Genomic DNA, 24,781 nt, shown 5'->3' with positions numbered 1-24,781 from the left:
CCCTTATTTTAATCAATTAAATAGACGAATCGAGCAGTCGGTGTCCGGTACCGCTCGTTGGATCGGAATTTTGTGATTTCCGGAATTGTCTCGGAATGTCGGCCGTAGCAGCTGAAGAAGCTCAGGAACCTGAAAAAGAGTCTATCCCTGATCAGGATGTTCCAAGATGCTACGTCTGCCTAAGCAAGAACCCACGATACAAGTGTCCAGGATGTCAGAACAGAGTAAGAACCCCCTTTTCGACCGTTTCTCAACTTTTCTGTTAGACCTGTTCTCTGCAGTGCGTCCAGCAACATAAAGAGGAGCTAAACTGCTCTGGAAAACGAGACCCAACCGAGTTCGTCTTCAAGAAAACGATGAACAACCGACTTCTTCTCCGAGACTATCGTTTTCTCGAGGATGCAAGTCGACGAACCTTTACTTGGGAGCGAATTCTCCGGGACTACGGGCCAGAAGGGATGAAATCGCCAGGTTATGAAGGAAGAGAGGCGCTTACAAGATATGTGAGTATTTCAACGCTGTTCTCAGGTTCTAAATGTGATTCTAGGCCATCTCGAAAGGCTTCGTAATCTGGCAACAACCAGCCGGCTTCTCCCGCGCCTCAATCAACCGGACGGTCTACTCCGAGTACGGGGAACGCAAAGGACCAGGAAAGTACGTTGCTGATAGCACAACAGACAAAATGACGAAATCAAAATTAAGAGCCAAGAAGTGTTTCAAATTTCATGTACGGTGGACTTTTCATCTTTCTGATAGAAAGATATCAAGGGATGAGACTGATATATATGAGATTTGGAATTTAGGCCGCATTGTTCAAGGAGTCATTGATAAGGAGCGAGTTTGAGTAGTTTAAATTGAAGTTTTCAGATGAAGAATTTCATTTTTTGCAAAGAAAATAGTTTCAATTAAATTCAACTCGTAAAAAGATCGACTCCGAAGCTGCTTCTGAATTTTCCGGATCTGATGTAAGGCTGTTTTCTTGCAACCCATTTTCTCATCAATTTTTTCGTAGATTAAAGTCGAAGTCAAAGAGGAACCCTTCGAAGAAGAGCCAGAAACAATCGAATCCGACGAAACCGCCTCCTCTATCGAATGTCACCGCCTGCCAGGAAAGAAGAGTGCTGAAATGGAACGACCGCTGGAAATGGCGGAGAAAAAGTACAACTACGAAGTGTTCATGCGAAGAATTGTCGGGCAAGAGCTTTACTATCATCTCGACAAAGAAAAGACGCTCCTTGAGAATTTGAAAGGGAAGATTTTGCTAGAATTCCCGGAGTTTATTGTCACAACGACGGAGAAAGCCCAGGTAAAGCAAATGCTTGATAATTATCATCTCTTTCTTTTCCTTATCCCTTTTCAGTACTTCAAAGACCGAGGGACTGCCCATCATGATTACGTCAAAGGCCAGCCTCCACCGCAACCTCTCCACCAAGCCTCAAAAAGAAAGGAAGCCAAGCGACCTAGGAAGGAAAAGGAACAACCACCAAACCAAGAGAAAAGGTAAAAAAATCCTCCTTGATTTTGAGATCCTAACCTGTTTTCAGCGAAGCAAAATATGGCGCCCCAACTGGAAATGCCCAGACTTCTCATCCTGTTTTGGATCAGTTGGTGAACCGCGACAATCCGAATCCATACGACATGCCGAGGTCTGCTCCGTTCATTCTCTCCGCTCCGCAAAGTTCCAAACCAGCTCATCAGTCGTCCTCACGAGTCCAGATCAAGGAACAGCCGGTGCAAGTCAATTCGCTCCACCCAGGTACCAGACACGCCTTTCTTCCCTTTCTATTCTATCTCAGGCTTCCAATCGTTACTTGGTACATCGCCAAAGAAACAGGAGAAACCCGCGCACACCAAATCAGCTCGAAAGGCTTCCAAACCTGCGAATCATACGCGGCATCATCCTTATGCGAAATCTTTCAACAAAACCGAGCAACGGGAAATATCCAGCTCTTATGGAGAGCAATGGAACGAGCCCTTGACGCATTGGAATTTTAGTGAAGGAAAGGTTTATCTTTTCCTCCCTCTTTCAATTCCTGAGTCGAAAAAGAAAACCCGATCTAAGACACGAAAAACGAGGATGAGAAACAGAAGGATGTTGAATATGTTGGCTTCGACACAAGAAAAGCGGCGGAAGAGATCGAGACACCAGGTTTTTCTCACTCTTTGAGCATTTATTAACATCTTCATAGATCCTGGATCAGAGTCCCCACGACTCATGATCGACGAAAGTGAAATCAAGGATGAAGTCGAGGTCAAAGAAGAGCCCGAAGAGCTTCCAGAACCCGCTGAACCCGACCCGACCCCGAAAGAACAACCGAAAGCATTAACGAAGGAGCAAATAGAGCTGCAAGAAGCGCTCTTGTTGATGGAACAGGAAGATTACTCAGAAGGAAGTGACGTAGAAGATTACTACTAAAAAGTTATTTGACCAAAGAAAAACCCTCCACCTCAAGAATTCCTCTTTTCAACGGCATTTTTTCTCTCTTTTACTATATTTTCTGGAGCGATCAGGAGCTCGGAAAGCCGCAATTTCTTTATTCAAAGTTTTGACTATTTTACAATTTTGTTCGCGATTTTACATCGTCTTACGCTCGTTTGGAATTAGGAAGGAACTGGGGTGGAGAGCAATTATTGGCTGCACTTATTTTTCATTTACCAATTTGCTATTGAATTTCTTGAAGAAATAAACTTTAATAATATATTTTTTGCGCTCATTTGAGAAGGTGATTTTTATTTTTCTTCTCTCTGGCCCATGGTCGCACTTCTATTTTTCCAAAAGCAAGGAAAAAACCAAGAAAAATGGTGAACAGACCAACCGGGATCGCAAAAACCCGGTTCCAGTTTGCAGGATCGCCTTTTTAAGAGAATATTTTAATGTTTATCATAATTTCTACCTTGATTTTTATCCTTGAGCAGGTAAACCATGAGTGAAGTGGTAGCAAATCCAGCAAAATTGCCAAAAGCACCAGCAAAACCAGTCACGATCGGGCCATAATTTGCAGATAGCTCTGCGGCGATAGGGATGATCCCAGATACTTTTACAATAACAGTTTTCGAGGTCAAAAATTATGAACATACTTGCACTAGCACTTGCAGAAATGGTAAAAATAGCAAAAAGGATGCAAACTACTACGTAATTACAGCCAAAGAATTCCATCGAACAGACAGACGGGAGCATCAACAAACACAAGAACAGAACTAGCGATTTTCTAACAAAAGTCGTGCTGAACTTTCTTCTTAGTTTGTCAACTTCAGGTCATATTAATTGATAGACCGACTGTTTTCTTACCGATAAGAGCACAAGAAACATTCGCAATCAAGCATCCAAGAGCAACGGCTCCAAAAACGTACGTTATTGTCCGAATCGGCAACCCAAATGCCCGTTTCAAATAAGTAGGGGTGTTAGTCATGCTGCTCAGCAGAATTAAGTCGACCGAAAAAACGCCCCAGACAGCGAGAAGAACTTGAGGGTCGGTCAGAATTGATTTGAATGGAACATTTCGGAGTTTTGTCGTCGTTATCGAGGGAGGGCGCGCAGATGTAATCTGTTTTTGGACAAGAAAATGAACTTAGAAAAGCCTTACTCTATTTTCTCTTTCCGTTCCCGAGTTTTTTCTTCTTTCGACATTCTGCTAGAAATCTTCAGTTTTTGAATTCCACAAAAACCAAATTCACCCCTTTCTATCTCCGGCTTTGGATCTACCAGAATCGCCCAAAGAATACCAACCAATATCTGGCAAGTTCCGGCGATGTAATAGCAATATTCCCAGCCAAATGAATTTATCACCATTCCATTTCCAACCGAGCCCAGAACATTTCCGATCGTCACACCTCCCGTTTGAATCGCTATATTCGTCGTTATTTCGCTGGGAATGCCCCACCAGTACCACGATCCTTGCAAAGCGGGAACATAGGGACCAGAAAAAACTCCCTGGAGAACTCTCAAAAGAAATCCCAAGTTAAAAGATCTCCTGATGACGTAAGGAAAGAAAAGTGTTGTGGTTGCGCTCCCGAAGCATAAAATCTTAATAAGCGGGTAAAATCCAAATTTTTGCACGGCAAAAGCAGACGCTGCTGTAGAAATAGAATAGCCGATGAAATACGCTCCAAGAATATTTCCATATTGCTCGTTTGTCCAGGCTAGCTCGCTCTTTCCGGTCTGCTCGACATTTGTTTCAGCTGCTGATTGATTTAAAATACAGATAGACTGGACATTTTCGCCATCTTGAGCAGTAGATATGACTGTAATTGTAAATGGCAGTGTGAGCTGCGATATGTAGTGAAAAATCGTAACCAAAGAAGTTAAAAATGTAAATTCAAGCCTTTTTCTTCCCGGCATTTTTTTCTCTTTTTCCTGTGACAAAAGACTTTCTTGTTGACTTTATTTATTTCAAGAAAGGAAGCAGTATTAAAAAATGAATCATCATAATCGTAATATATTGATTGTTAATCATGAGTTACAGTTATCGACAAATACTCGAGAGAGTTGAGGAAATCTTCGAAAAGGAGCTGATTGTAATGAAACATTTTCATGAATTTGCCGCAGTCGTTTTGAACGGCGTTGAAGGCCTTAATTTTTTTCTTGATGAAAAAGTGATCAGAGAACCTACTTTGTAAATATTCCTTCTCAAGGTCAAACTCAGCGAGTCTTCAAAAATCGGAAAAGGGTCAAATTTAGCGCTGTCGAGTTTCAAAAACAAAAGCGCGTCCTTGATTTCATTTTGATAATTCATCTGAAGATCTTCGTATTTGATGATTTTGATGCTTTTTGAGAAGCTTTCCTGCGTCAGATCGTAGAGTCGCGACCAGTTGTCGACCATTGAATCGCAGTACTTGACGATTTCGTCGGCGTATTCCATGATGTCGTTTTTCTGGTCTTTGTATTTTTGAAGAAGGAGGACTCGGGGATCTCGGACGACTATCAGCGACTAGGAAAATTTAGGAGAAATTTTGATTCTCGAGAATTACCCGAAAACTAGCACCGATCCCATTTTGAACAAATTTGAGCCATCTGACATCCGCTAGCGATCCAAAGTACTCGTCAAAACTTTGAGTCACAACCCGGCATGATTTTTCTGCGCAAGATCGTCGCTCAGTAACTGCTCCTCCAGATATCGCTTCATTTTCTTTTGAAAGAGCATCAAAAAATCGCTCGAATTTCGGCGAAATACTTGAGCAAAGTAAGATTCATCAACTTGAAAGCTCACCTAAAGACGCGATAAATGTATTTGAATCGGCAGGAAAGAAGTTCGATGATGTATTTTTGAATCTCTCGAAGGTCGCTTTTTCCATAGGGCGAAAATCTAAGTGGCTCGTGGAAATAATGACATCCTTCGAGGCGCAAGATGTCGACTATTGGTCTTAGTTCGCTTATTTTGGTTTTCAAACTTTGCTATCGGAAAAGAGTAATCGGTAAAAACCTATTCTATGGGAAAATCCTAGTAGTACAATCCCCTGTTGCTCCGCTGACAGTCTTTTTCCATGATAGAATTCATCAACTGCTGATTGATCTTCTAATTTTCTGTCTCTTCTATGTCTTCAAGTCGGATAATTAAAAATTAGCTCAATTCATCCTTATGATTTTTCTGTGATCCGACGCCTCAAGATTTTGATAATCAAAAACAATAAAAACAGCTGGAATATTCTTGTTCTCAAAATAAATTTTGTTTCTCTATTTATTATCCTCATTTTTTTCGATTGCTTTTGTTTTCTCACATTCCCGGTGAGTTATGCAAGTGAAAAGGTCAAGGGAGATTCGACGCTTGGAGCAATTTTTTATTGGTAAAGATTGAGAGTGAACTCGTCAGTGAAATGTTCAAATCTTGAAGTTGCGAATTTGTGCTTCTTTTCGCCGTTTTTGAAGAAAATGAAGCACGGATATTGCGAGATGCCGTAAAGAGATTTTACTAAAAAAGGACTTCAAGATTTTCGAAGTGGAAAATACTACCTTCCACGATTTGATCAGCGTCAATTACTGTGTATTGGACGTTCTCTTCCTTGTTTTCTTCCGAAAATGCCTTCAGTTTCTTGGCCATCATTTTGCAGGAACCACACCATGGAACAGTAAACAATGCCACAGTATATTCAATACTCTTAACGTCTGTTTTCCTTTAGAATAAAATGCTATTATCTGACATTCTTCAAAAAGTTCTCCCACTCTTCAAAAGTTTCGATTATTTCAAACATCTCTACTAGAGATTCTCTAGCTCTTGATTCCTGAGACTGTCCCAATTCTACCGGCTTATTATGGATCATTAAATTCATTGTTTCCAGCAAATTCAAACAAGATCACATTCAATTGAGCTCAAATTAAAATCTGTCGAGCACGGCTTTTTCAGATTCAACAGACGAAGAATATACGAACAAAGATAAATTACCGTTTTGCAGGCACTTTCGATTATAATTTATAATTCATCGACGATCATCGATGATCTTGAAAATTGAGAATACTGTATCAAGGATTGCATTTATCGTTGAAAATATTTTTCTTGAGAAAAAAAATGGAAGATTTTCATGTCTACCCCGAGGGAATCAGGCAACTTCAGAGAGCTGTTCTTGTTATTTTCGTTCTAATTGCTATTGTTCTTGTAAGTTTTGACTGTAATCCCGTCGATCAAAAATTAAGTCATTTCTCTACCGAGAAAAACTAGTCCACGAGCAGCATTTAAAAGCTCAGCAACACATGGCCCTTGTCGAAATGGCTTGGAAACTGCACTGGAAAGAAGGAAATCACGACGAAGATCACGAAAAATAGTGTTTTCTGATATTTATTTACATTTTAAATTGGTAAATAGTGATAGTAGTAAAGGCAGCATTTTGACGATCTTCCAATTTTTTTTATTAGAGAAGCTTCGGGTTTTTTGGGAAGAAGTTGAGGTAGATTTGAAGATTTTTTTAATAATAAAATAAAAAAGTCGATTCTTCATTAAATTCATTCGAATCTACACTTCAACAACTCCGCCATGAGCCGGCTCCAAATAGGTCAAATCGGATCCGCAAGAAGTTTCGCCAAGACTGCCATCGCCAGTGCTACTGTAAGTTCCTTCTTGACTCTCCTTCGTGATTGGTACTTTTCCAATGGGAGTGCCGATTGGGTGCAAAACTGATTGTCCAAGACCAGGTTGATAAAGCGTCGAAAGCGGTCGGGGCTGGTTCGAAGCGAGGCGGCCGTTTTCGTAAGGATAGTGAGAGCCGGCCGGGACGAGGGTCAAATGGACTTGGGAGGAGGCGGGGCGGGGTTTGGGGATGTAGAGGGCCTTGGTGATGTCGCCGCGGCGGGAGTGCCAGCGATAGCCGAAGATGAAGAGGATGATGAGGAGGATGACGGTCAGGGCGCCGATGACGATTCCAATAGTAAAACCTGAAGAGTTTTCGATGATTGTCATGATCAAAAAACTTCTTTCGGAGGGAAAATGTCGATTTCGGCTCAAAAAGTGCCAAAATTATGCTGATTTTTAATTTTTACTCGATTTTCGAGTTGTTTTTTTCTCCTTATTTTCGATTTTTTACCTGTTGTTTTGACGAGTTCAACTTCATCTTTTTCCAACTCAATCAATTCATCTAAAAAGAAACGTCAGAGTTTTGGTTTCTTGAGAGAAAAATCTGCTTACCTATGGAGGCCACTTGAGATTTGGAAAGTGATCTGACGCGACTGCGGCTGCTCTCCATGCGCACTGTCTCTTCTTCTAAAAGAAACGTAAAAATCTTATCTGATCCATTTTCAAGCGTAAATTCGTTTATAAAAAAGCCGCTACGCGGCTTTATGAAAATTTCATAAATTTTCTTCAAAACCTGACTCAAGTTTCTTCTTATCAAAAATCGACATCAAAATTTCGCAGTCGCGTCTCGAAATACGGAACGGGCCGGAAGTAAAAGGAATAAATCGAATTTGCGACTCGAAAGGTCGGACCAAAAGGTTGGATCGAACATGTGACCTGAAATGCGCTTTTTGGAGAGAATGTGGCATTTTGAACTGAGTGAGTTGGTTCCGACGGATTCGGAATAGTTTTCAATACACAAGAATCGAAAAAATGCTTTTTTGGTTGAATTTCGAAATAATGAGATTTCATGATTTTGGAAAATTTTTTTCGAAAAAACGTGAGCAACAGTCGCGTTATGCGTTATTTTCAAAAACCATCAACACAACTCCTTCGGTTAGTTGAACGAGTTGATGTGGCTTAATCGCGCCTGCTTGTTGAGCGATAAAAAATATTTAGCACAGCAGGAGCAGGTTTTCTTATCAGGCTGTTCCTTACCTGCTGAGTCGAGGCCGACTGAGATTTTCATCCGGAGCTGTTTTGAGTCGCACGATGAGAGGGATTGCCGCTCCAGGTCTTCTTTTGAGTAGCCAGATAGCGCTAGAAAATTGAATAAATTTTGATTCAATGAAATTATTATGATTTTTTTCGGACGAATCAAATTGCTCAAAAAAGGCTCTTGGCCAATCAGAATCCTCGATTTTTCAACGAAAAAGGAGCATAACCGGGGCTCACGGAAGCGCTGTAAAATTGCCGATCAAGAGGCAACTGTCAAACTAAAAGGCTATCTTTGACATGGTCTTGTTTGTCTCGCAGCTAAACGAATTTGTCTTTCCCATCCGCCCGGTGGCACTATCGCGCATTCACGACAATTCAGGGCGATTGATTTCGCCGAAATAGAAATGACCAACTAATATTTCGGAAAAAATGGCGAGGGAGAAAATTTTGTAATTGAAAAAGTTAAGCAACAGCCCTTTTTCGAGAGAAGATCTCGTCATCGATGCAACTCGCGCACTTGATTCGGAACTGTCATTTCCGCTCGAGCACTTGTCTCGATCAATTCCATCAAGTGCTCAACTCGAGTATTGACACCTCCTCCCTCTTCATTTCCCCTGTTTATCTTATCCCTGATTGAGAACATTCCTTGCCGCTATCTTCGAGTTCTCATGTCCAAATGAACTCAAATAGCAAATAGCAAATGAATTGAAAATGCAGAATTGAAAAATTATCATTTTAGTTTTTTTCTTTTTCTACTTTTTTTATCTTTGTTGATGAAACAACTCAAATCAGTCGAATTCGAAATTACGCTTCGCTAGAATCGTTTCATTTTTCGACAAAACTTTCTAACTTTACATTTCGAAAGATATTTGCACAATACAGCGATTGTTGTGGATATAGAAAAACGAGAGATATTCATGCTTGCTGGTAAATAGCTTGCTCATTTGCGTCTTGCAAGATATAGAGCTTGAGAAGTTCTTGTAACGTGCGTAACATAATTACACGCATGCGCGGGGCATATTTTTTTTAGTGAGAGTGATGTTCGATCTTGATTTTAATCAAATAAAAATTCGGTCCAAAATAAGGTTTTAAGAGGCTCGAAAACCCCAAAATTGGGGGTTGGTGTCTGGAACCGACAAAAAATTTCGACAAATTTTGCGTTGGCGGCTACTCGGCTTCTGATTGGCCGGTTTGTTGAGTCCAGGCTTCTGATTGGTTAAAAATTACCACGCAAAATCTGACGAAATTTTTTGTCGGTTCCAGACACCTCCCAAAAATTGGTGCTGCATTTGATTATGAGTCAGAAATCGAGTTACCCAAAAAAGTACTTTTCGAGTCGAAAGAGTGTTCCAACACAAAAGTTCGCGCAGCTTGTGGCCACAGCTCTCGGCGAGTCGGCTGATCCGGGCGCGACCTTTGCCGAGCGTCGTGTAATCTCCGTTTTGGCGATTCTAGCATCGCCGAGCGCGAGAAGGTCGTTTAGACACTTCCGAGGAATCCCAAATGGATTCACTAATGACATCTCCGAGGAGAGGCACAGTTCAACTTCTAGCGCTTTTTTTCGGGGGAGACCCGCGGCTGCGTCATGAGGGGTTAATGACTGGTTAAACGGGCGGGATTTTTTGTGAACCTTACGTAGCAGAGGGTTAATTACAGAGAATATAAAATCAGGTGTCAAAATCGGGTTTTTTAGTCAAAAAAACTGTGAAAAATATATTTGCAAAAGCATTTTAAAGCAATAACTTTTACATTTTAGAGTCTTTTTTTTGCAGGCCACTCTTTAAATCGCACCTTCTTGAGAGAAAGATGGGAGATATTTATGAAAAAACTTTTGAAAAAATCAACCAAGATTTTCAAAATTTTAAAAAGGAAACAGAAGAAAAAATAAGTTATAAATTGACTGCAGTGGAAGCGAAGAACAGCGAGATGCCCCTCGTTGAGCGAGAAATAGAGTCGATCCAAAAAGATCTAGTGTCGCTAGAAGAAGAAAGGCAACAGTGTGAGGAAGAAATGCGACCTTTGAAGTCAAAATACGAAGCTCTTGTTCAAAGAATAAAAATGAAAGAGCTTGTTATGAAAGAACAAAAGACACGATTGAAGAATTTGAGCATCGAAATAATCAATTTGAAGAAAGAAGTTGAGGATATTCGGAAAATGAAGTGTGGAAAACTTAATTCATTTTCAATCCATGAGTTAGACGTCTGTCCAATTTGCATGGAAGAATACAATACAAACGACCATATTCAGAGCTGTTTGAAAGTATGCGGACACAGATTTGGAAAGAATTGCATAGAAAAAACCCTTGGATATCGCGTAGGTTCTCGTGCTATGTATGGAAAATGCCCTAACTGTAACAAAGAGTTTACAGCTGCAAGCATTCTCCGTCTTTACTGAAAATAAAATTCGAAACCCTTATTTACAGTCGGAACAAGCCCAGGTGCTCAAAATTCGACGTGTAATTCGTTTGGGAAAGTAACCTTTTCTAGAGCTGTTGTGCCGTCCAAATTGAATAGAAAAGGACGAGTAATTGAGCGCGGCTAGGTGGATTTATTTGCTCGGAAAAAGGCAACTGTTCTAAATCGTGCTCGCTCGTATAAATACACTCTTTAGACATTTTTTATTCGATTATGTAGTTGGCAAAATAATTTGATGAAATATCATGGAAGTCGTTTTATGTTGCGAGAGTACGGTCTTAGTTTGATCAAATAATAGAGATATTTTTGATTCGAATATTTGCAACAAAAGCCATGAGTATATGATGTATGAAATGTATATCCTTAGCCCTCCAAACACCCTTAAACTCTAGCCAGATCTGCCTAAGTCGCGCAACTGCTTCCCGCATAACTTTCAAACAAGACACTTGAAAAGTACTTACAAATAAGGAAGTAATCGCTTCCCCGCGAAAACACGGGCGAAAAGGGGTTCGGGTTGATTTCTTGAAACAGTAGCGTGTGCTTTCGTTCTCGCTCAGGAGTCAGACAGGAAAACAAGCGGCTAGAAGAGGTCACTTGGCGGCAGTATTTGACATCTTCGGCGGAGACGAGAAAAACCTGAAAAAAAAGATGGTGACGTGGGTGGAGCGAGAGGAGGGGTAATTAGATTTTTCTAATAATAGCGGGACATCAATTTCTACATCTTGTAAGTATTTTTAAACGAATGAGCTTTTTGGGCTTTGTTATGCGTTTTATGAATTTTTACTGTTATAATTACTGAAAGAGACTCATCAAAAAGTTCATTAAATAAAGCATATTTATGAAAAAAATTATCATGGTGATACCCTTATTTTCTCCTGTAAGAATGCTAAAAATGATTCAAACCACTTTTAGAGGAAAAATAAGGGTGTCACTATGTTTTTCTCTAAAGAAATGAGGGTCGACTTTATAGCTTTTTAAGAGGCTAACCCCTTAAGGAAAAAGAATATGTCAAGAAAAAGCTTTTGACCTCTTGAAAATTTGAAAAGGCGATCAACGCGTGAACTGTACCCCCTTAATCTGTGCGCATAATTTAGCGTTTTGCGGAAAGGAGTGTTTGTCTACGACACAGAAAAACGTGCCGCCGACCGGATAAGCCCTCGGCGGGTCATCCCTCCTTTTTAGAAACACTTGCATTTTTTCGATTTTGCAAATTTTCAAATGTCCAAATTTGACAGTAAAAAAAGCTTTTTTTTACTTTTCGCGAAAACTTAATAACAAGAAAAGCAAATTTTTGCGGCTGTTGTTAGTATTCAACTCGCGAATTCTGAATTCCGCTCAAAGAAAAATAAATTGAGTTGGTAGTTCCGAGGCGGCGTAACTCGGTTTGCATTTTCGTTCGACATGCAGCAAAAGCCAAATCAGGGGACAGGTGCATGTTCCACCCTGATGAATAATCCCCTTTTTACGCCGGAAAACAGGCATCGCCCGTTTTTCACGTTTGCATTTTTTTTTGAATCAGTGGTTTTCGGTTAGTTTAAAAGTTTATTTAAAATATATAATATGTTAGGCATATAGCTATCTTAGGCATATATAAGTTGCTGCTTATTTTAGGCTACTTTCCGAATAGTCATCAAATTTTTTATGATCTACGTGTATGTTTTCATTGGAGCTTCTGGTGTTTGCTTGTTTTTTTTCTAGAAAATATTTGATCAAAAAAGCGCTTTTGGTCGGTATTCAATCATACTTTTTATATTTTTTTGAAAAAATAGTTGATTTTCATTAGTATTTTTCTTGCTCTTATTTTCTCAATTAGAAGAACCAGTATTCTCTTGACAGAATGCATACAGTTAGATATATGGTGAGCCTAAAAACACGAAATAATTATTCGTAAACAGCGACAAATCATCCTTTTTTTGCTACCTGGTATTTATGTTCAATCGAATCTTTCTCGGACCATATTTTTTTGACATAAAAATGACTGGCAGGGCTGATAAAAGGACATTTCCTCACGCCAATCAGTAAAATGATTGTATTCCACGTTAGATATTGTGAGAAAAACGTGAAAAAAACTGCTACGTTACGAAAAAGCGCTTCTGTAATTTTCGAGTTGAAGGTGTTGGATTGTAATTTCACTTGTAGAAGGTGGCACTTAGTCGGAGGGATGATCCAAGCGCGTTTCTGGTGAGAACTCGCCACTTTCTTTTACAAGTGTTATTACAGATCATCTCAAAATAATCTCCTCTCCACAACTATCCAACTCGTCATAGCAAAAAACGACCGACCCCATATGGCGCTTTTTCAATAATTGCCAAGTCAATCATTGATTTTCTGTCCTGTTAATTTCATTATAAATGTTCTTTCAAAACTTCGTCTCGAGCGTTATTAATTTTTCTTTCTTACTTTCATGAAGAGCAGATCGTTAACTTCGGCGTGCTGCGCCAGGGGACAGTAGATGTCCATTTTCTCGCCGACGCGGACCGAGAGGCCGGATTTTGATGACGACGCATTGTCGAAGCTGAAATATTGGATTAATAAAAATATAAAAAATATGTTGATAATTCACCAAATCAATCTTTATTCAGCGATTTAACAAAAAAAAACCATAAAAAAATATTTTTTTAAGAAAAAAAATTCGATAAATCTTGTATTTTTATGAAAGAAAAATCCGAAATTCTCAAAATTACTGTATAAAGGCGATTTAATTTCAATATTTATTTTAATTTTTTAATTTTTTTAAATTTTATGAAGAAAAATCGAAGAAAATGGCAAAATTCTTGTTTTAAAATTGTAAAAACCATTGATTTTTTTGTGTTTTTGTCCAAAAAACAAGCTTATTTGACAGTAATAGCTAGAATGATTGTAGTAGGAAAATAATTACAGTAAGACCAGCGCGTCACAAGTTGAAAAATTGATGAAAAGTTTAGTATTCAGTTGTGAATATTTAACTACAGTAATGCTTTTAATCTGACTAAATGGTCGACCCTGGTCCGACAGTTCGATCAATTATGCATTGTAATCTCTAAGCTTTTCAAACAGTGTTAATTATTTACAGTAAGATCACAACTGCTGAGCTGCTCTTGCTGTTTTCGGTTGTTTTCCTTGCAAGAAATTTCGAAAATTAAATTTCAAAAAATTAAAATTTCTATTTGGGCCGGATTTTTGGCCATTAGTGAGCACTAGATCGGGTACTCGACGTGCGATAAAGTTTCGCCCCTCGAAGAAGGGATGAACGATGCTCGAGCAAAAACAAACTTTCCTTTGAAGTGAACTCGAGTGGACGGCCACTCGTTAAGACTCTGGAAAATGATATGTCCACTTACAAATCATCCCCTAATCCCTTCCAAAGAATTTACCGATATTTTTCGCCTCGACTCGAAAAATTCATGTTCAAAAGAGAACGAAAAATGAAGCTCAAATACTCTGAGACGGCTCAAAATGATTTGAGCTTGCTCAGATTATTGACAGCCGACTCAAATATACTTGAGCTCAAAAAAACTTTACTAAAGCGGGCTCAAATTCAGCTGAGCGGGCTCAAAATTGATCTGAGCCGGCTCAACTTGGTCTTAAAAATGATTTGAGCTGGCTCAGATTGATTTCGAGCCCGTTCAGCTAAAGTTGAGCCCGCTCTGGAAAAGTTTTTTGAGCTGGCTCAAATTGAATTGAGCGAGCTAAAAATTAACCGCCCTGGCTCATGATCTGAGCCGTCTCAAATTCACATTAGCTTTTTTGAGCTAAGCTTGGCTTTCCAGAAGCGGATTGGATAAATCAAAAGTTGAGGTCAAGAGGTTAATTTTTCGCTTTCATTATTGCCCATTTTTTGATAAGAAAAAAATTCGTAGCGGTCTCCTTTTTCGTAAAATGGTGGATCTATATAGGAGTACGCTGATGCCGCAAATTGCCTGCTTCCTGTGATTTTACAACTGATTGTGGTCACTTGAGTGCGATAACCAACGGGCGCATAATTTCAATTTTCTGACTTTAGACACACTTCTAAAACGAAAATCGACCAGTACTTATCAAACTCTTATCATTAAAACGAGCAGCAAAAAAGCCAAGAGCCCTTTTTTGGCCACTTTTCTTCAGGCCGCGAAAAATATATATTTTTATTCCGCGGCCCCTCTTTGTGCTTTTAACTTTAATAATCAAATCAGTCAAAAAGTTGTCTTTAAAAATTGATATCGCGTCCCTGAACCACTTATGCTCTCCGTCACATGTTGAGGATTTTTAAGGACTCACTCTCTAATCAAATTGACTTGAATCAATTTTGATTGAGCTCTCTTCTTAATATTTTTGTTTTATTCAGATTTGAGCATCTTCAAAGCGCTCTCTTTCTGCTGAGAGGAAATGCTATTTTATTGATTATCACGATTTTCATTTTAAAAATCTATGTTCGCTAGAATTTTGATCCAAATGGCGGCTTAAAATCGAGAAGCCGCTTGCGGCTTCGAGTCAATTTACAAGAAATAGCCGCGCTTCGCGCGGCTAGAACTTTTTTTAGTCTCGAAGCCGCAAGCGGCTTCTTGATTTTCAGCCGCCATTTCAATCAATATTCTAGCGAAAATGAATCATGAAATGAAAAAAGGGATTTTTCCCTGGAAATATTTGATATTTGAACTTTTTTTTTGCCCTATTTTGACCAACGCAACTCGATGAAATTTATATCTCCTTGATTTCGATCCCAATTTGTAATTTTCCACCTGTGAGGTCAAAAATGCCGTTTCTAAAATTCGGGCGTCATTTGGAATGATGCAAAAAGCGTAATGCGATTTGCGATGATTTATGAGCCGCCCTGATTCAACCGACAACAAATCTTTTTCTCCCAGCGCACGTAACGTAAAATTGACGGAAACGGAGGATTATCATTAAATAATCATCTCGGCGGGGAATAACAAAAATAAGCGATGATTATTTTCAGTAATTATTTTCGGCTCGAAAAGTTTATGCAAGAAGAAGTAACTACAGCTTCTCAATTTCTAGAGGATCAATAAAGAATTTTTTTTAATGATTTTTTTTTACAAATTTTTCATTGTGACACCCTTAATTTTTTGATCCTTGTTTGTAAACAAGTGTTAAAAACCTGAGTCAGGCTCCAATAATCGTTATTTTAAAAGTTGGTTCAGTAGAACTTATTTGATTGTCTCAGTATGATATTGAGGCGAAGCTGCTCCGCGGCTTTGGTTGAAGAAAAGCCGCTACGCGGCTATATTTCAGAGCCTTTTGATGGGGCAAAAGATAAGCATCAGAAGAAGAACCGCTTCATCTGCAGATTTCATGATTAAAAAAGCGGAAGGTTTTCGGAATCTCTCAGCTGGAAGCAATTAAGAAACTGGATATAAAAGTAGGATGGGGAGAGAAATTGATCATTCTGAAATACAGTCATAAAATGAAGCTGCTAAGCAGAAGAAGAAGCAATATTTTGAGATGAATTTCAAAGTACTGTTTCGTTTTTTGTTTTAACCTGTTTATTTTAAAAACGGAAAGAAGAATCAAAAAAGATAAAAAAGCATAAACATCTATTTCGTCGTTTTTTTAATAAAAATTAAAAAGATTCTTCAGTCAATTGCTACGAATTATTTGGATAATTTGGCTCGATTCCTGGAGTTACCAGGAAACCGCCTTGAAAAAATATACATTTGAAATATCTCCCCTAAGTGCCCTGCAAAGTGTTATCATCAATTTTTCTTTTTAGGGCTAGGTCTGGTCGCCGCCGCAAAGCGCCCAGATAACGCGAAAAATTGGAACTGTTTTGAAACAAACCCAGCTCTCGTCATCTACGCTGAATTCACTCAATTGGGACGCTATTTACGCTAAACAAATCTCCCACTACATTTCCGAATTAATTGTCTTTTCTTTGGAGGAATTCAAGCGCAATCAGTTTTCCGGAAAGTCCATCAATAGCACCATCAAAAGAAGGGCAATTGTCACTAGAATTTCTAACCGATCTAATGACCCTTCTAAAATACAGTAAGAGGAGAAACATCTTCCTCCGGTGTTGAATTCTTGCGACAAGCGTGAAGACAGCTCGGTGTTTCGCGTAAATTAGCACCTTTGTAAAGCATTTTGCTCGTGAATATCTCACACTACTCAAAACAATTTTCCCAAAAATTTGTCAACACGCGCCTCGCCGCATTTTAGCTCACGTTTTACATATTCAAGCATACTGTATATAGACAACAAGGCAGCGCTTCTCTCTCTTTTATATAAGATCACAACCGCGGTCAAATAGGTCCTAATTGACCGCAAAATGAACGGCTTTCGATCCTTGGCACAAGCTCAAACCAGAACTCAAAATAGACAACAAAAACGGCGAATGACTGTAAATGATAGTAGGCTATCATTGCTAGCAGTTGACTGTACTTCTAGGGTTAGGGTTAGCCCTCCTGATTCAGCGGGTAAGAGCGGGGCTCGAGAACCTGCGTAGGAAACCTGAGTCAGGGTCTTCGAAATGGCTTTTGATAAACGATTTTTAAGACCCTGACTCATGTTTCTTAGACAGGTTTCTGAGCCCAGGTTTAGGATACCATGTTTAGGGCGTGCTCGGCAACCTGTGTAGAAAACCTGAGTCAGGGTCTGAAAAATCATTTATCAAAAGCTGCTTTGGAGACTCTGACTCAGGTTTTCTACACAGATTTCTGAGCCCAGGTTAAGGATACCAGATTTATAGCTTGGTTCGACAACCTGTGTAGAAAACCTGAGTCAGGGTCTCCGAAGCAGCTTTTGATAAAAGATTTTTCAGACCCTGACTCAGGTTTTCTACACAGGTTGCCGAGCCGAGAGTCAGGATAACATGACTTTGTTGAACTCTTTCAAAAACTACCTCTTAGTACGGAAATGCATGAAAATACAAGAATTTCTCGCTCGTCCAAAAAAAGAATTTCGCGCCTCTTAGTTTCCAGCTTCCTCGAAGCCCTTCAATTGGGGGGATGAAAGGCGGAAAGCGCCAGAGGTACCGATTACTGGATCAAGAAGAAGATCTCGTTTTTCGAGTGGCTTGATTTTTGACTTGCTTTTTTTGGACTACTGGTAAGAAGCTCAATGTATAGGTACAGAAGGGAAGGAGAAGGCGGAATTTTTGAGATGGCCATGGGAAGATTTTGGGAAGAAAAAAGGGAAGGAGGAAATTCTAGAGAAATTCCTTCCCGTTGTGTTTTTTGAAAGGCGATTTGAGATTGAAAAGAAAGGGAAAATGAGATAGTTGAACTCGTTTTCTTTATCTTTTATCTGGAAATAAGAAGCCCGCTCAATAAATGTAAATGCTCTTAGCGGAGAAAGTTAAACATGTGTACCGGGGCTGAGCCCGTTCAAGACAGCAGGTGATAGATTCCTGCCCCGCGTACAAAAGTTTGCGGTCGCCCGCCGATTCGAGAGAAATGGGATGAGCTGATATGTATTCGACGAGAACAACGATTTCGCGGTTCGAAATTTTAATCAAAAAAATCCGGAAAACAATGCTTTTTTTCTCTCTAAATCATTAATAATCCTGTTCTTTTAAAACTCTTACACTTCGATTAAGGGTATCACATCATTAAAAATTTGATCGAATATGATAGTGACGCCCTTAAATTCATGAATGAAGAAAATATGACTTTTGACTTTAAAACTGCTTTGGATCTTTCTTAAGGGTATCAACTCCTTTAAAGATTTATCAAAATTGACGATGACACCCTTAGGACCAATTAATAAATAGAAATGTTTTTCTGTCAAGACTTGACCTTGAGAAAAACTCAATTTGAATAGGCAAAGAAAAGGGCAAATCAATAAAATTAGCAAAAAAAGAAGGGTTGAAATTGAAATTGAGTAATCCTCTGATGACACTGGATCATCCCCTGGCGATTGCCCCTGTCGTGGGCCTTCGGCTTAGGCGCATTTAAATTTCGACAAAATTCGATTCAAGTATCCTCTCCCACCGAGTTTTCAATCGATCACCCAGCTGGGGATGGTCTTTCGAAAAAAAATATATTCACGGCGCTTTTTTTCACGTGATTTTCTGAATTTCGGAGTTTCAGCGAAAAAAGAGTGGTTATGTGAGCAAAAGTAAGCCTCGCGCACTTAGTCAAACAGTAAACGGGGTAAGAGATTCTGGCTCTTTTTTTCGCATAACCGGTTAAATATGCAGAAAAGGGGTTAAACGGAATATTTCCTTCCTGCTTAAAATTTCCAGTGCATTTTTCAATGTTTTTATTTTTTGATTCGAAACACCAGAATTTTAGTTTTTCAATGATTTTTAAGGATTTTATTAGATGACAAAATGTTGAAAATCTTCTTCAAATGCTCGAAAAAAACTTACAGCCAATAAAAATATATTATTTTCTATCAAAAATTCTTCCGAAAAGAGCAAGAAATTGATCCTAATCCCTCCCATCTGTCGTCCAAATCCCCCTTTTCAAGCTCCATTTCAACCCCATTGTCTTTTTTCTTTCCTTTCAAAAGCTGGGAAAACTCTTCTTTTCGCGGCCAAGAGTGGCTTAACACTCACTCTTCTTCCGGAAATGTTATTCTTAGCTGGAGGAATCAATTCCGTTCAGCGCAATCGAGCGGAAACCCTTTTTTTTATTGTCTCACGTGGGCATCTTTTTAGGGCGAATTTTATGGTGGCTGAAAAGGAAAAGCCTGGGAAATGAATGAGGAGGAATACGAAAGTGGTAAAAATTATACAACCGAGAATTATAGGAACCGGTTGTTTTGGGTTAAATGTAAACAATTATTCCCCTCTTTTATTATCTTAGTGGAAGATGTGATTTTTCGAGTTTATCACGATGAGAGCCTTAATTTTAAGGGTGAATTTTCCATTGATTGACACCCTTATTTTTAATCAAATAAGGGTGAAATCCCTAAAATTAAGGCTCTCATCATGATAAACTCAATAGAATAATACCCTCTTTTGATAAAAATTAAGGGTGTCACTCAGTAAAAAATTAATCTTGAAAGATCATAGAAAGTTTCTAACATACCTAACACCCTTAAAATAGAGCGGAAAGGAGCAGATGTTTCTTCAATCAAAAATAACCAAAAACCGTGTTTTCAGGAGACCCAAAAATGACTGATTTGGACAGCAAAATAAGGAGTTGTCGCAAATTGTTCGCAAAAGAAAAATGATTTGAGACACGAGTTTGCGCTAATAATTCATCGCCCGGAAAGACACTCGTTCATTACTAATTCAGCCATCTTCTGAAGTGGATATTGACAGACTTACTGTAAGATCAAGACTGTAAGACGCGTGGCCAAAAAAGGTCAGCTGTGTCGCAATTCCCAGCAGAGGGATGAGAATGGCGACCTTCACGAGCTAATCAAAATTAATCGCCATTTTGAGCGAGATTGATCATCCTTGTATAATAATTAGACAGGTGCCATTTTTAGCCACTAAATCTTTATTGTCTTATAATCAATTTTTGTGATTTCTTTCGAAGAAAAAATGTCACGCGAAGAAGTGACTTTAGGGAGGGGAAGAGAAGAGGGATTAGAGTCAAAAGTTCTTGAGTGGCGTTTGTCCGAATTTCGACCTCGAAAATCAAAGATTCGCGACATTTTCGCTGCCAAAAATCAAGTTTTGGCGAAAAGGATTTATACAGATGGATCAAGATATAACGAATTTGTTCGAAAGGGCTTTTTATTGGCTTGTATACAAATACTTGTCGGGCATTAGAAAGGCTCTGCGGATCAATGCGCACTTTGTTGTTGGTTTGAGGAAATTTCGAATCAGCCTGAAGATTGCCAACGAAGGTCAATTCAATTTAAAAGATCCTTTTTATAATGATCTCCTAGAAATATCCGAGAAATTTGCCATCAATTAGGCTCTCCAGATGAGCCAATCGTCCAGTTTGAATCAGTCTTATTGCGGATTATAATTTGTACAAATTCATATTCATTGGATACATGAAAATGAGTTTTTCGGAACAAAATTCTACCCCCCATGTTTCTTGTGCTCATCTGAAAGAGCGACTCCTGAGGAGTCGATTCATATAGTTTTGACGGTCTGAGTCATCATAAATGACGTCATAGGCTCCCCTAAAGAAAAAATCCTTTGACGCCCTCTATCTCCGAAAATTTTCGAAAAAAGTTTGGAGATTATGGTACCATTCGAAAGCCCAGCTCAAACTGTGGTTGCGCACTCGTTTTGCAGCCGAAAATTCGAAGCAAAAGAATATATTTTTAAGCGTGAACTTTTTAGTAAAAATTTTTTTTCGTCGTTTTCTCTTGCGCACCAACTGCGCAACCACAATTTTGGCTGGGCTTTCGAATGATACCCATATCTCCATACTTTTTCCGAAGATTTTTGGAGATACAGGGCGTCAAAACTTGCCATTTTCAGGTTCTTGAAGCGCTAGAATCGGATATTTTTCAAAGCTTTGGACCATAAAAATCGTACCATTCGACTCCTCAGAACCTGCGCTACAAGATGAGCACAAAAAATATTGAGGTCCCGATTTTGCTCCGCAAAAGTCATTTTCATCTATCATTGTGTATTTATCAAAATCTCGTACATTTTTGTATTTCATCGTCGAAATAAATTATCCAAATGTCCAGTTTACGTCAAATTATCTCTCTAAGGGGGGTACCGGATGTTGATTTTATCTGAGATACAGGGCAGTTTACGCTATTGATCCGCCGCACTTGCTCGCATCTGCACGGTCCCGAGACAACGAGGTGATACCACCTGCATATTTGGACTCCTCACCTTCCAAGACCCCATATCATGATCTATCTGTAGAAATCACTCTTAGCCAATCAAAAGCTCTGATTGAACATTTAGAAAAGCTTTTCTGCCACAATTTTCGATTGCTTCTAAAATGGCCAAACCTTCTTTCTTTCCTTCCCATAACGAATCATTTTTCATTTGGTGCAAGTGGATGTCCGGCACAGCGATAAGTCGGAAGTTTATGTTATCTTCAAAACAAACACCACTAAAGCGCCTCCTGCAGCCGGCCAAATGGAAACATGTTCCTCCTTTTTTCACAAAAGAAAAAGAAAATAAATTAAGGCGCTTACACACACTCACATCTTTCAAGCGCTAGAATCGAGGGTAATCATGTGGAAAAAGTGACATGGGGCGGCTGTTTCATCCCCTTTTTTCCTGCTTGTTTGGTTTTGCTCAAGCGGAAATTGGAGAAAATGGAAGAAAAGGGAGCTTCTTTAAGGGACCTGGGCGAGCAGCGCGGAGCCGAACTTCACGGGCTCGCAGCTTATCTTAGAAGTGAGATTTTTAAGAATTTCTTTTTGCAAATCATATCTGCAAACATTCAGCTTTCTCTACCTATTTTCAGAATTTTTCTATCATTACCGGTTGATGAACTAGAGAGAAAAAGAGAAGAGCAACTTCAAAAGGCATCAAGTCCTGCAAACTAAATTTTATCTTCCTGAAACTAGCACCATTAAAAAGCCCGTTTAATTCTGCACAGATTCCACCTAATGCGCAAAGCTAAATACGTACTTATCGCCAAGTAACGCCAAATAAACAAAGTTACTTAGCGCGCTCAGCTGGTCGCGGCGCAGTAGGACGCTCTGATGAAGCTATTTTGGCCTTCCGGGACATGATTCCCGCTGAGTGCGCGCTCAGTTATCTTGTTTATCAAGCCTCTATCGCCAATAGGTACTGTCCCGTATTTGCGCATTAGGTGGAATCTGTGCAGAATTAAACGGGCTTTTCAATGGTGCTAGTTTCAGGAAGATAAAATTTAGTTTGCAGGACTTGATGCCTTTTGAAGTTGCTCTTCTCTTTTTCTCTCTAGTTCATCAACCGGTAATGATAGAGAAATTCTGAAAAAAGGTAGAGAAAGCTGAATGTTTGTAGATATGATTTGCAAAAAGAAATTCTTAAAAATCTTACTTCTAAGATAAGCTACGAGCCCGTGAAGTTTGGCTCCGCGCTGCTCGCCCAGGTCCCTTAATATTCTAGTGAAGAATGAAAATAAATTACGAAAGAAAAAATGAAGTATTTTTGTTAAGGGAAGGGCACAGTGTATGGGCGAAAGCAAAAATAAACGATTTTTACAAAGGAAACGGGAGCGCTAGAACTTTTTTGCAGCATATTATTTCGTTCAGACTTCAACATTTTGCATAAAAATCATAAATTTTATTGAAAAAAAATTTTTAAAAAGCAATTTTTAATTTAAAATTTTACAAAAAATAAGGGAAAAGCCTTCTGAATTGATAATAAATATAATTTTTGCAATAAAAAAAAATCAAAATTTCATCTTGAAAAACTTACACTGGATTAGTCGTATTCCAATAAAGAGGCTCAATTTGCACTGAGCCAAAGACGACTCCAAAAAGCAGCGAAATCTTCATTTGATATTCTTCTTTTTTTTCTTCGTTTTTAACGATCTCTCTGGTTTTTCCGAAATAATTTTATTAACAAAAGTTTCTCTTGTTTTAATTAATAACTACAATTACAGATTTTTCAAATTTTCCTTCAATTTTCTCGTCGCGGAGGAGTCCGCAAAGAAGCGCTGAACCTCGGCAGCTCAGGCGCGCCATCGTTCGAAGACTCTGAGCGCGCGCTTTTCTTTCAGCGCCGCGCGGATTGAGCCGTGGGAAAAGCGGAAAAGAGGGTTGAAGAGTACGGGTAAACTGGGGTCAAGCGAAAGGAAATATTGATTACAAATAATTGTCATTCAATTCGTTTTCAAAAAAGGCATTTGTATCTAGGAATCGATCATCTCTTAGAGCGAAAGGATGAGATTTAGCAGTTTAGACAGGGGATAATGATCTGATCCTTAGGATCAGGATTTTTCCACCATGGACCGTGGTGAACATACTGATGCCCTTATTTGATATTCCCAATGGAAAGTCAAACCAAGCCTTGAATAAAGGTTTGAATTTTCTTTTGGCAATTTCAATTAAGGGTGTCAATATGTTAACTTCGGCTTGAATTTCCGCCAGTTGCAATCTGAATGTTCATAGAGTTGAGATTTTTCGAAGAAAAATTCATCTTATTTGTCAAGTTTTCAAGATTCTCGTAGCCTAGTCCTGCCGAGATTTCCAAATAAATAAATCTAAGGAAAAGGATTTAACGAATTTTCAAAAACAATCAATTCAGAAAACGATGAATTTTCGTCTAATTTTCTTACCCTAACCATAACCTCAACCCAAACCCAAGACTTCGTTAATCTGGTTCAAAAACTCGTCAAACCCTAACCCTAAAAATATTTTAGGGTTAACCCTATCTCGCCCAGCCCTAACTTCAACCCTAACCCTAACTCTGAAGATGATTTCACTATGATCAATCGTAATCGGCTCACTATCAAAAACAAACAAGAAAATCGTTTTAATAATTAATAAAAACGTGAACATCGTGAAAACATGCCGAAAACATGTTCAAACAAAAATTGCTATTTCTAACAGTTTGAATATTATTTAAAAACAGTATGATTGCACTTCCCAAAATTGACACTCCACAAGTCAACGAGATTAGCCACCGCTCTTAGCGCAATTTAGGACGTTGCTCGGTCAGATGCGCGCTAATTCAGGCGGATTTTTAGTTTCGTTTTATTTTCACCTCTGCGGGAGGAGAGCTTCAAACGCCAGTGCGCTCAGCTAAGCTGGATTTTTTGACGCGCTTTTGAGACCCTTGATGTGCGCATTGCCGCAGAATCCTCAGTTTCGGGCTTTTTGATGAGCAATTTGAATAGCTGTAAATATATCTTACAGTCAATTTATTATCGACAATTATTTATTTTGATCTTACAAAAATTTTTCGAAACTCAAAAAATTTTGACAAAAACACTGTTTTTCAGGTCGAAATCCGGAGAAAAAGGGTGAAAACCAATTTATTGAAGTGCAATTTCGGATAACCAATAAGATTGCTCTATTTGGCCTACCGGCCAATCAAAACCCTGATTCATAAAATCACTTCCATAAATTGTTTTTACCGAGAGAAATTCAATTTTTCAGCTAAAAATCTATTTTTCAGTCGAAAATTATCAATGAAATCCAAAATAATTAGCAGTTATGAATATCACCCGCCATTTGGAAAAAAAGATTGGGCCGCGTTCAAAGTGGGAACCTGAGAGTTTGAAGCTTTGGATGCGGCTGTCCTCAGCTCGTCTCCTCTTTCTCCACAAGACAAGCCGCAAACAGCTCACGTCGGGTACCACACATTTTCTTACTTTACAG

General features: G+C 39.0%; 3 protein-coding genes and 1 long non-coding RNA gene across 4 annotated transcripts; 1 reads left to right on the top strand and 3 right to left on the bottom strand.

Annotated features, from left to right (window-relative positions):
* The first annotated feature begins 6 nt into the window (after positions 1-6).
* Positions 7-2,701, top strand: LOC145696469 (uncharacterized). Its single transcript, XM_081773517.1, has 11 exons — positions 7-224; positions 267-503; positions 548-654; positions 703-832; positions 927-965; positions 1,013-1,306; positions 1,361-1,500; positions 1,545-1,756; positions 1,797-2,011; positions 2,074-2,149; positions 2,190-2,701. The coding sequence occupies exons 1-11, from the start codon at positions 96-98 to the stop codon at positions 2,414-2,416; spliced, it is 1,806 nt and encodes a 601-aa protein (XP_081629643.1). The 5' UTR covers positions 7-95; the 3' UTR covers positions 2,417-2,701.
* Positions 2,702-4,446: 1,745 nt separating this feature from the next.
* Positions 4,447-5,483, bottom strand: LOC145711606 (uncharacterized). The gene is made up of 5 exons (XM_081789294.1): positions 5,449-5,483; positions 5,208-5,369; positions 4,969-5,170; positions 4,611-4,928; positions 4,447-4,569 (listed from the first exon to the last, which is right to left on the bottom strand). Exons 1-5 carry the CDS (start codon positions 5,481-5,483, stop codon positions 4,447-4,449), a joined length of 840 nt encoding a protein of 279 aa, XP_081645420.1.
* Positions 5,484-5,775: 292 nt separating this feature from the next.
* LOC145696676 (uncharacterized) lies at positions 5,776-6,329 on the bottom strand. The gene is made up of 2 exons (XR_014133821.1): positions 5,948-6,329; positions 5,776-5,906 (listed from the first exon to the last, which is right to left on the bottom strand). It is a non-coding gene; the product is annotated as an uncharacterized LOC145696676 (long non-coding RNA).
* A 605-nt stretch (positions 6,330-6,934) lies between these two features.
* On the bottom strand, positions 6,935-23,070 carry LOC145696536 (uncharacterized). The gene is made up of 7 exons (XM_081773594.1): positions 22,875-23,070; positions 13,070-13,184; positions 11,131-11,305; positions 8,256-8,357; positions 7,611-7,685; positions 7,510-7,560; positions 6,935-7,360 (listed from the first exon to the last, which is right to left on the bottom strand). The coding sequence occupies exons 1-7, from the start codon at positions 22,952-22,954 to the stop codon at positions 6,942-6,944; spliced, it is 1,017 nt and encodes a 338-aa protein (XP_081629720.1). The 5' UTR covers positions 22,955-23,070; the 3' UTR covers positions 6,935-6,941.
* Positions 23,071-24,781: the final 1,711 nt, after the last annotated feature.

Source organism: Oikopleura dioica, chromosome 1 (genome assembly GCF_907165135.1).
Source record: "Oikopleura dioica chromosome 1, OKI2018_I68_1.0, whole genome shotgun sequence".
Lineage (NCBI taxonomy): Eukaryota > Metazoa > Chordata > Appendicularia > Copelata > Oikopleuridae > Oikopleura > Oikopleura dioica.
Note: the sequence above shows the minus strand (reverse complement) of the source record. Positions and strands in the feature narration are given on the sequence as shown.